The sequence below is a fragment of the Festucalex cinctus genome, chromosome 7 (assembly GCF_051991245.1).
Source record: "Festucalex cinctus isolate MCC-2025b chromosome 7, RoL_Fcin_1.0, whole genome shotgun sequence".
Classification (NCBI taxonomy): domain Eukaryota; kingdom Metazoa; phylum Chordata; class Actinopteri; order Syngnathiformes; family Syngnathidae; genus Festucalex; species Festucalex cinctus.
In genome coordinates this window covers 22,611,152-22,623,460 of record NC_135417.1, presented here as the reverse complement: position 1 = coordinate 22,623,460, position 12,309 = coordinate 22,611,152, and the positions used below count along the sequence as shown (strand labels likewise).

Genomic DNA, 12,309 nt, shown 5'->3' with positions numbered 1-12,309 from the left:
CAATTTCACATTAAATATCAACTTTTCCCCATTCATTTTCAATGGGACTGACACAGTCCCACTTTCCACGGCCACTTCCATATATACAATTTATCATTACCAGCTCTCTGATACTGCTCAGTGGTGCAGTTGGTAAAGTGCATTGTCCAGTAACCAGGAGGTAGTGGGTTTGAATCCCACCTCCGCTTGTACATTGAAAACATATCCATGGGTATTATGCTAAGTGATAGGCTATATGTGTTAGTGTTGTTCCGATACCGTTTTTTGGCTCCCGATACCGATACCCAGCTTTGCAGTATCGGCCGATACCGATACCATACCGATACTTAAGTTTTTTTTTCCTCAACATGAAAAAGCTGTCCTGCCATTGGTATAGGATATCTTATATCGGCAGGCAGTGAGCATGTCACATACCAGTGAATGTCATGCATGAGCAAAACACAAGATGCTGCATCCAAAATCCTATATTAGCGTTGGAATAATTGGTATCGGCATGTTACTTGTGAGTAGTCACCGATACCTCTGTTTTAATGCAGTATCGGCACTTCTGCTGATACCAGTATCGGTATCGGAACAACACTAATATGTGTATATCAACTCACTATCATATCAGTTGCACTGAAATGATTAAACATGTGTCCCCATTTGGCATTTATAGCTTTCAGCTTTGTACAAAACTTTTAAATATAAATACACCATGAGCTGCAGCAATTTACTTAGCTCAGTGCTTAGAGCAATTGCCTGCCATCACAGAGTACCTTGGTTCAAACCCCGCTTGGGCCACATTTTAGTACATTCACTGGTTCCATACCAACTGACTAGCCTGAATCTGAATCCTGCCTTAGACTGATTGCAGCTCAACTTTTCTTTTTTCATTTATCTTTCAACTACAATTAATAATGAGTAATTTTCACATAATTTATCTTTCAATTTACTTCATAAACATTCCACATGCATTCAGATATTAGCATTCAGCTTGTGTTGACAGCATTCCGGTTTGTACAAAAAAAATATAATAATAATAATAATAATAATATGAATATGAATACTCCATTAGCCATGATTTTGAACAAGTCAATTTAGCTCAGTGGTTAGCACGGGGTGCCTTGGTTCAAACCCCGTTTAGACCACATTTTAGTACATTCAATGGTTCCATACCAACTGACTATCATATCAGGAAAAGGATTAGAATTTCACTGAAATGATTAAACGCATGTTAGCATTCAGCATCAGATGAACTTTTCAAAATAAGCCGGATTTAAAGGGAAAGAGAGGAGTTGCTTCTAATGGTGTTGAAGCTAGTCAGCTGTGTTCACGCCACATCGGCCCAAACCCTGTTTGCTGGAAATGCTGGACGAATATGGGGACATCTGGGCATCAGCTGTTTCCCCTCTAACCCATCCATGGATAAACTGAAGAAGATTAATAGATTGATAAACCCTGAACTAGGCAGGGAACACACGGTCCACAGTTACGAGGATTTGGAAGGACGAGAGTGCAGACTTCGCTGGTGCTGGAAATCAAGACAGGTATCAAAAGGCAGATCAGAACATTTTTGAAAAAAGAAAAAGAAAAAAAGACGTTCCAGTCAGGCTAGATGCAACTGACTGTGAGACAGGAAACGACGATCTCGCGCCGAGGTGCAGTCCATGGCTGGCTTTTGTAGGCTGGTGATTGTGATTGCCTGCACCTGGTTCCTGCTCCAGCTGAGTGTCCTCCACCTTGCCAAGCAGTACTCACACAAACACACACAGGGGAAGAAAAAAAAAGGGGGCAGGGGTCCTGACTTAATGCACTTTTATACAAAAGAATTTGTAATTAAATATCAGCTTCCCTTGCATCGTTTTTGTTCAGTGTCTGACCTTTAAATAATAATTTGGTGACCAATTAGTATTTAATGTAATCATGTTCCACCAGATGGATGTCTGTTGTTCTTATTCTGCCTGCTCTTTACAAGATCATTCCTGTTTGCTGGGGGATACAGAAAGAAGGAGTTGTGTCAAGATTTACACCAAGCAGAAAAATATTGAATTATTTCGCCTTCTCTCTTCAGCTCCTGTGCAATCACTGTTGGGAGAGCACAAAGGATATGCTCCTGTTTCGTTTCCTTATACACAATAGTCCAATGAAACCCTACCCTGTAAAAAGACTGAAAATTGAAGAGTAGAAAAACACATTTCTGTCATGGCAACCAGTGGCTGCAGTGGAAATGCTATACAACCATTACTTGTCATCGTTCCAAAGCAACTTTTTCCCAGCGTACACCGTAATAAAAACATTTGTAGTATAACAAAATTTTGGATGGATGTATGGATTTGACATTTTCCCCCTTGTATTTTTAAAATATTTAATTTACAAAAATAGACTCAAATGGTAAATAACATGAAATCACTAACTGTGAAAACACTCGAGCTGGCAAACAATTACATTTTTTAATCAGATTAATCACATCCTAGAATTTTGATTAGTCATGATTAATCACTATCACCATTTTCCATCCATCCATCCATCCATTTTCTTGACCGCTTATTCCTCACAAGGGACGCCGGGGGTGCTGGCGCCTATCTCAGCTGGCTCTGGGCAGTAGGCGGGGGACACCCTGGACTGGTTGCCAGCCAATTGCAGGGCACACAGAGACGAACAACCATCCACACTCACAAGCACACCTAGGGACAATTCGGAGCGCCCAATTAACCTGCCATGCATGTCTTTGGAATGTGGGAGGAGACCGGAGTACCCGGAGAAGACCCACGCAGGCATGGGGAGAACATGCAAACTCCACCCAGGAAGGCCGGAGCCTGGACTCGAACCCGAGTCCTCAGAACTGGGAGGCGACGTGCTAACCAGTCACCCACCGTGCCGCCCACTATCAACATTTTTGACAGCCAAATTTGAAGAGCACCTGTTGTTGATTGCTTCTATATTTAATGTTTATTTAATGTTTAAAGATTACCCCAATATTTTGATTAGAGCAAATATTTTAATTGTCATACGCAAACATTTATTATTGATTGCTTTATTTTAATACATGTTTGTTACTCAAACACAACCTGTTCTACCTTTAACGTAAACATCCGCTGAAGAATCATCTGTGCTCAAAATTAATGTGTGATTAATCTGCGTTAATACATGATTGTGATATTTTTTGTGACTAATCAGTGAGATAAGGCTTTAACTTGGACAACAGAAAACACAATATTTATGTTCTATATCATACATTCTAAACAAAAACATTAGCAATATATTTATAGTTAAAATATACGTTCGCAAATGAAACTTAATTTCACAAATTATTAAGGGAATACAGTAAACTGTAAAATGCAACTTTAAAATTAAAAAAAAGAGTGAAAAATCATTTACATTTATTGAGAAATTAATAGTAAAAATGTTTAATTTTACAATTAATACTTTGTTAAATGACTAATCTTTTATTAATTGAAAATAACGAACTCTAATCCACAAATACCTGTCTTCTCAAGCCGGCAAGAACTAAATTACATAGTATGGGAGACCGAGCTTTTTGCTCTGTCGCCCCAGAAGTTTGGAATGCTCTACCAGTTCACTTAAGATTATCACAATCCGTTGAAGCATTTAAGAAAGGACTCAAAACCCATCTTTTCAGTCAAGCTTTTCCATAATCACAATGACCTACATGCCTTTGTGTCTTATTTTACTGATTTTATTATTATTATTATTATTATTATTATTATTATTATTATTATTATTATTTTAAATTACTTCTTTCCTTGTAGCCCTTTGAGATGCGGATGCATGTAAGGTGCACTATAAATTAAATCCATTATTATTATTATGATTATGATTATTATTATTATTATTATTATTATTATTATTATTATTTTAAATTACTTCTTTCCTTGTAGCCCTTTGAGATGCGGATGCATGTAAGGTGCACTATAAATTAAATCCATTATTATTATTATGATTATGATTATTATTATTATTATTATTAATCCAGTCAGATGGTTCATTTTAACAGACAGAATTAAATAAGACAATATCGTTTTTTTCTTTTCTTTCTTTTTTTTTTTTCCTTACATTTCTAAATGAACACGTCAACACGTAAAGAACTCCGAAATGCCTAATTGATGACGTTATTGCAAAGACCAGCCCATGAAATAATCTGAGGGTGGGAAAAGTGCAGGCGCTAAAAAGAAAAACCAGAGTGCGTGCGCGCGTTTGGTGCGCAAACATCAAGTGTGCGCTTGGAGACTCACATTTAAACGGCTGATTAACGCTCCAAATGTTTAAATGTAATGCATATTGTGATGCAACTAAAGGAGTACACCGCGGGATTCCTAAAAGCTAATCAATTGTCACGACTCCTGTGTGTTCGTGCGGTGACGCACGAAACGAAGCACGGAGGAGCAGAGGCGCAGAAAGAGCTCACATCACATCGCTTCGTCTGACAACCTTGCAAGTCCAGAAGTAAATCATGAATCTTACAGAGTCGCCGTGGCTCATGGAAGAGCCGTGGAGCCTTAACCGAACAGAGGAAGAGAAACTTTTATTCGGGATCGGCACAGATAATCTCATCACGCTGGTGGTTTTTTGCCTCATCTTCGTGCTCGGTGTGCTGGGTAACACTCTGGTCATCACCGTCCTGGCTCGGAGCAAGCCGGGGAAACCGCGCAGCACCACCAACATCTTCATCCTCAACCTGAGCATCGCGGACCTGTCCTACCTGCTCTTTTGCGTTCCCTTCCAGTCTACCATCTACATGATGCCCACTTGGGTCCTGGGCGCATTCATTTGTAAATTCATCCACTATTTCTTCACGGTGTCCATGCTGGTCAGCATCTTCACTCTCTCAGCCATGTCAGTGGACAGATACGTGGCCATCGTACACTCCAGAAAGTCCTCCGCCATCAGGGTGGCCAAACATGCCTTCATCGGCGTGGTGGTCATTTGGATTCTCTCTCTGGCCATGGCAGCGCCAATTATGTATTACCAGAATATCTTTCACGGGGGAGAAAATCTAACATTTTGCTGGGAAGTGTGGCCAGACCAAAACCAGAAAAAGGTCTATGTGGTTTGTACATTTGTTTTTGGCTACGTTTTGCCCCTACTGCTCATCTCTTTTTGCTATTCAAAGGTAAGCAATTTGATGATTGATTGACCATTTGCGCATTATGGGCATTACTGAACAATTCATCTTACCTCTGTTTACCTGTATATCATTGTTTGCAGGTTTTAAAACATTTGCACAAAAAGCTGAGAAATATGTCCAAAAAGTCTGAGGCATCAAAGAGAAAGGTATGTTTAAGAGGCATTTACAATTCCCTCTCACTAGATCAACATTTTATTGTCAAGCATACAGTATATTTTATTTAAAATAATAAGATTATATACTCATGCACATTGAACTCATTCACTCCCAGCCATTTTGACTGAAGCAACTCCCTTTGCTCCTGGCTGTTTTACTGGATTTTGACTGATTTTGCAAGGTCCACAGAATATTGTGTTCTATTGCTATAAAAACATGGAACATACCAAAAGAAAGATTAGAGTCTCTTCTTTCATTGGGGCGGTCTGTCTGTATATGTACAGATATTTCTATCTGTTTCTGCTTGGCAGCAATTAGCATGAGAATAGAAAAGAGTTTTTTGCAACATGGCCCTGGTTGATCTCTTATAATCTGCTGCCACCTGCTGCCCGTTTTTGTTATAACCACCATTGCCATTACCATTCTTCTCGGTTCAGAGGCTGCATCAAAGCCTTCTGTATGTTCTAGCATAAATAAAAATAAAAGTATAAATACGTCTTTGGGAGCATGATAATATTTCAAATAGAACGTATTTATACGTTTTTAGGAGTAAATGAGTTAAAAGGAATGTCAACCCTAAACTCTAGTCTAAAAACGGCTTTCTGATTAATATTGCGATTGTGGGATATAAATTAAGCAGCAAAATCCACCCATTTTCATCCATCTCACCTTTTTTTCCGAGTTTGGTCGTGATGTTTGTAAAGCCCTGAACAACTGTGATGTCAGTCAACAGCAAGTGACAAAATGTCCGCCCCCTGAGAAGGAGGTCAAATAAAATGATAATATTTGTCATTTTCATATGGCAAGCTGTATTAAATCAGAATCCAATTTACACATACCACACAAGAAAATAAGTATTCCATGAAATGACACAGAGATATAGTGTGTCTGTGTGTTGTCTGCTTGTGTCCTTTGGTCAGTTCAGCAGCACAATCTGATAGCTACTTTGCGATAAAAAAAAAACAGAGGTGTGAGCAACAACCACATTTCAAAGCAAACACATGCAACCACATGCAACACTTTCATTCTATCCTTAATTGTCTGTAATGGTGACATTTTCCAGTGATCACTTCTACAACATCCTGAGAAAATCACAATGCCCCATCATTGGTGAACTATTTTTAGAAGAGGGCCTGGCTAATAATGTGGTCCTTTGAGACAACCTGGTGCCCGCGGACTGTTCGAGACCCCTGGCTTACATATTCAGAGTTTGGGCATCAACAAACCCCAATTGTGCCTGTGGTAGTGGTAGCAATTAAGAAGAGAAGAAATCAGTAGATTTCAAACTCCAAGGCTCCTTATATTGTGAACTGTGAAATATATTTAAGCTAAAATGGTGTAAGTGATGTTATAAGTAAATAATTGACAATTTCATTCTCAAAAGTAGTAAGACTTTTGAATATGACCAATAGTTTTGTTGTTTTAATGATGTTTGCATGCGCCAAACCTTACACTCAGATAACTCTTAAATATGCTTTTGTTGACTTGGTAGTAACAGCAGGATAGCGCAAGGTGACTCCCACTGTTGTTACGAAAGGCTGTTTGCTTAGCGAATTCATGGAGCATACAAACGCGCTTAGTGGAATATCAAGTGCTCTCAAAAGTCTAATCAAACACAAAAGAAACATTTCTTTAATCTTGTTTTGTAATATGACAATTATTTTAATCTATACTAGTTATGAAAAAAAATGTTTTTTTTTTTTGTAAAGATTTGTTAAGGTCACTGGCTAATTGGTATTCCCTTCTTTTGCTTGGCAAGCAATAATGTTTTTAAATGAATTCTTGGCATTCAGATGAGTTGCACAGAGAAAATGATAAAATTGAGTGTGTGGCCACATTCTTAAAAATTCTGTAAACAGAACAGAAGCAGTGAATGCTGCAAAGATCATTTTCTACCCCTATGAGACTCAATTTAGTGTCATACAACAGGATCTTCTCACAGTTTGTCAGCATTCAAAATGCCATCAATCAAATGCACCTGTGTTCACTGCTCATTACAAATGCCTGACCAAACTACACTGAACAAAAATATAAACGCAACACTTTTGTTTTTGCTCCCATTTTGTATAAGATGAACTCAAACGTCTAAAACTTTTACCACATACACAATATCAACATATCTCTCAAATATTTTTCACGAAGCAGTCTAAATCTGTGATAGTGAGCACTTCTCTTTGCCGAGATAACCCATCCCACTTCACAGGTGTGCCATATCAAGATGCTAATTCAACACGATTAGTGCACAGGTGAATCTTACTGCCCACAATAAAAGGCAACTCTGAAAGGTGCTGTTTTGTTTTATTTTTGGGGAGTCTGGGAACCCAGAAAACCAGTCAGTAGTTCTGAGTTCATCTCGTAAAAAAATGGGAACAAAAACAGAAATGTTGCGTTTATATTTTTGTTGAGTGTATAACCCAGTGACCTGTGTATATGACTGGTTAGCCGATAGCACGTACACGCCAGTGCAAGTCGTTGAAGTCACAGGGCGGCCATCTTGTTACTCCCATCTTGCGAGCAGTCTACTGTTTATAAACTATACGGTATACCTACGGATGAGACATATACAGCTCGTAGGGAGTTAGTATAAGGCCAGAGACAGGGTGGTCGAGCCGGGGTCGTCACTATTTTTTAACAATTATTATTTTTTAAATAATAATAATAATAATAATAATTAACAACTGGACGGTATGTGCTGCTTTGAAGACCACCCAAACAGCGCCATACATGCTGTCTGCCATCTCGGAATTCATCCGTGAATAGAACACCTCTCCAAAATGTCAAACGCCATCAAATGCGAGCATTTGCCCACTCAAGTTGCTTACGACAAATTGTAGTCAGACAATAACAGGTGAGAAGAGATGAGACGTGTCTGTGGTTATTTGTTAGGGATGGTCAAGCTGTGAAAATTTTATGGAGGCTACCTAAACAAAGCACTGCATGCAACTTCTCAAAAGTGTGGGAACCATAGCTGATGTGTTTGTGTGATGAGGCTTGAGAAGAACCTTAGGACAATATTGACTCAGTGTCTCAACACAATCTGGAAATCTGTTTTTGGACACACCTCTTAACTATGTACTTAATCTGGGGTAGGGTTATAAATGTTAGTAAATTCTATTGTATGCTTCTAACTAGGTTAAGGCAGTCTGCCCCAAGTGCACAAACGTTCATGGAGCATGTTTGGACGGAATTTGGAAAAGAATTTAAAGGCTTGACCTTAACCCCATGGCATGAACTTGAACCAAATACATGTTATATTTCCTTCCCTATTCATTTTTGGAGACATAATTGCCTGGTGTACTACTACTTTTGTCCACTTAGTGTGTACTGTTTCAGACCAAAGACGTAGCATAAACTATTGATTCATTTGAATTCCTTTTTGGATGTGATTTGGCAGCCATTCATATCTTCTCTTGAACAAAACCGAAGGAAAAGTGCCACCTTTTTCCAGCTCTTTAACCATGTTCTGTTTGCCACAATGGAGACTAATTAGTTCTGAAATAAGACTAGTGGCTGCTTCAGATGAGAATGCATGTAATTATTATTATTATATGTTTGTTTTTTCAATTGCTGACACAATCCAGCTGCCTGACTAAAAAATGCATTCATCTCTTTACTGTTCAATTGTCATTAGACACTTTGCTTTGAAATACTGCAACCACAAATATCTTTGATGGGCCCAGTATGATGTTATTCTCTGTGACATTGATGGTTTACTCTGCCCACTTTCATATTTTAACCTCGTTTTAACCAGTTCTTAACTTTAGCCAAACCTTTTCAGATAAAAGGTAATTGGGAGCCGACTGCAAGGCAACACATGTAACCTTACTCTTCTCCTCTTATACACCTTTGACATTCCCTCTGAATTTTACCAAGCCTGGGATGACATTTCTGAACTTTGAATAACATATTTTTTGCTGAGGGTGCCATCCCAATTACAGAATATGTCAACAAAGTCGATTTTATGGGATGGATGGCACGCCCGACTTGGGTCACCGATATGCCTTTATTTCACTGTGGACCCCGGATCAAGCATTTATAGCGGGACAGCTGTAGCACATGTTCTTTTCTTTGATATCGTTTTGTTATTACCCCGAAAGCAAACTACACTACAGCTAGCTAGTTAGCCCGATAGAGTTAGCCTAGTCTTACCTTAGCACAGTCCGATTTACATACTCCGAAGGCACACCGCCTCATCATTTTGGAGGTCCGGAGCTTGTTAATGGTTGTCACTCTTATTCCGTAAAGTTTTATGGTGGTTAGCAGTCTTGTAAGCCATCAAATAAAATCAATCAGACTATGGACGTCATCGAGAGCTGAGTAAAGCGTGACGGACGATGCTTACATAGCAACGGTTGCTAAATGTGTGATTGGTCAATGCTCGTTTGGGGGGCGGAGTTTGCGAAAGGTCAATTCCCCGCGTCAACCCAAGTCTGTCCACATCATGCCCAGTCTGTCCACGTTCAGTCCAGTCATGGCAACCAATCCGCTCATGTTCCGTCCCATCTTAATTCACTTACCTTACCTGTTTCATGGCAATAAAGTTCTTAACATTGTTCTTCCTGCCTTTCTCCCTGCCTGGTTTCTCCGCCTTTGGGTCCATCCATTCTCCACGTACCGTAACAATATCATTCTATAGTTCTTAGTATTCAAGTGCCTCAGTCAGATACAAATTGATTGAAACTGATCTGAAGCGATTCTCCACTACACAAATGCTAAATACACAATTTTGATGAAGAGAGAAAACATTAAATGAAAATCTCAATTTAGCAAGCAAATTTGCCTCACTCCTCTGTTAGCTTTAAACCGTACGATGCACTAACAATACTGTGTGTTCTTTTCTCCTCATGTGGCGGCTCTCAGACAGCTCAGACAGTGCTGGTTGTGGTGGTGGTGTTCTGTCTGTCATGGCTCCCTCATCACGTGATTCACCTCTGGGTAGAGTTCGGGACCTTCCCGCTGAACCAGGCTTCCTTTTTGCTGCGGATTGCCGCCCACTGCCTGGCGTACAGCAACTCATCTGTCAACCCAGTCATTTATGCCTTCCTATCAGAAAACTTCAGGAAGGCTTATAAGCAGGTGTTCAAATGCCAGATCGGCACAGAAGATGTGCCGTTTAATGAGATCAAGGAGATCCGCAGCAAGGCAGATGCACCGCCTTCAACGAACTGCACCAATGTTTGATTTGAGAAGGTGTGCACACAATGAAACGTGAATTGAAGGATACAGTGACAGGCCAAAATTGAATATATTCTGTGGCTGTTGCCACGACTGTTCCACATAAGCGCTGTAAGGTTTAATTTATTTGCACATATCTTGTCAATTTAATACATAATGCATTTAAATGTAATCTATTTTTGCTTAACTTGATGTATGCACCCTTACAAATCAAAATGTTACCATAGCTAAGCAACATGAACAATGTTTTTCTCTATTAAGAACTAATTGCGTATTGAGGTTATGTAAATGTGCATTGTGGAGTTTGTCAATGTTTTACTCGTGACTACCACCTCTGGCCTAAAGCGTAACTGCAGCCTCTGTGTCAAGCTCCTGCATGGTGCGCATGCGAGTACGTGCGCTTGATTAACGCTTAATTTTTTTTCAGTTTTCTTGGAATCTGAGTTGGACTTTGGGCTGTGCTAGAAGCCGTCCTCTTGTTTTTCCATTTTCAATTCCAATTTTGTCCTACGCTGACCTAAATGTCGTCGGGGCGACGAGCATGAATGACGTCAGCCTCCAAAACCTGTGGAGCATTCGCCCTGAACATTGCACATTGCACACTGAAGAGAAGAAACAAGCTGATAGGCTCAGTCGCAGTTAAAAAGTCAGGTCTCTTTGTACTCATCTGGTGGAGCATGCGTGATGTAAAAAAAACCCTTTAACATTAACATTTTAAACTCCACAATGCCGCTTTAAAGGGATCGTTTGGATTTTTTAACATGAATCTCAATTTCATCCTCACCTCCAGTATGTGCGATCAGCACTTACGTACCCCTGACAGCGTTCTGTGACACGAGTTCTGGTCCGGTGTTGGACGAGAGGAAAATAGTCCAGCAAGCTGGCTGGGGTCTCGGAAATAAAGCATTTTTCTTCTAAAAACTATTTGTGTTCAAAAGCGTGATACATTTCCATCACAATACTCCTTTTCCGAAAAAAGTCAGACGCCATTACCGCCAGACACTACTTTTCTGTTTGTTCGTATCACTGCGCGTCGCCCTGTAGACTGCTAATCGACGCTCTGCACTGCCAGCCAGCTAGCTGATCCTTCCGCCTTCGAAAAGACAAACAACTTCTAGAGGAAGGATCAGCTGGCTGCAGTGTGTCAATTAGCGCTCTACAGGGCGACGCGCAGTGATACGAACTAACAGAAAAGTAGTGTCTGGCGGTAATGGCGTCTGACTTTTTTCGGAAAAGGAGTATTGTGATGGAAATGTATCACGCTTTTGAACACAGATAGTTTTTAGAAGAAAAACGCTTTGTTTCCGAGACCCCAGCCAGCTTGCTGGACTATTTTCCTCTCGTCCAACACCGGACCAGAACTCGTGTCACAGAACGCTGTCAGGGGTAAGTCAGTGCTGATCGTACACACTGGAGGTGAGGATGAAATTGAGATACATGTTAAAAAATCTGAACGATCCCTTTAACCTTTTGGTACAAATTTTGGATGTACTGGAGCCACCATCACTTGCTGCTTGTTTGTGGGTCTTGCTTCTTCACTTCAGTAAGTGAAAATCATGCTCTATTAGCTTTAGATCAGGTGACTAAACTGTCCAGTGGCAAATGTCCTTTTTCCCCCGTTCAAAACGTTCGTTTTTTTTGTTTTTTTTTTTGTTTTTTTGTTTTTTTGTTTTTTGGTAACATTAAAAATCATAAAAGCAGCACGGTGGACTTGTGGTGAACATATGCCTCACAGTTCTAAGGTTCAAGGGTTTTCCCATATCCTCCTGACTACCAGGAAAAAAAAAATATTGTCCAATCATGTTTATTTTGATATTCCCCAATCTTTGTGAAGTAACTGGAATACTGCA

General features: G+C 39.8%; 1 protein-coding gene across 1 annotated transcript; it reads left to right on the top strand.

Moving 5' to 3' along the window:
• The first annotated feature begins 4,195 nt into the window (after positions 1-4,195).
• galr1a (galanin receptor 1a) lies at positions 4,196-11,176 on the top strand. The gene is made up of 3 exons (XM_077527732.1): positions 4,196-5,113; positions 5,209-5,274; positions 10,145-11,176. Exons 1-3 carry the CDS (start codon positions 4,454-4,456, stop codon positions 10,463-10,465), a joined length of 1,047 nt encoding a protein of 348 aa, XP_077383858.1. The 5' UTR covers positions 4,196-4,453; the 3' UTR covers positions 10,466-11,176.
• The last annotated feature ends 1,133 nt before the right edge of the window (positions 11,177-12,309 follow it).

Coding starts and splice junctions, on each gene's coding strand:
- galr1a (XM_077527732.1), top strand. CDS start 4,454: ATGAATCTTACAGAGTCGCCGTGGCTCATGGAAGAGCCGTGGAGCCTT. Junction 5,114..5,208: donor TCTCTTTTTGCTATTCAAAG/GTAAGCAATTTG, acceptor CATTGTTTGCAG/GTTTTAAAACATTTGCACAA. Junction 5,275..10,144: donor CTGAGGCATCAAAGAGAAAG/GTATGTTTAAGA, acceptor GGCGGCTCTCAG/ACAGCTCAGACAGTGCTGGT.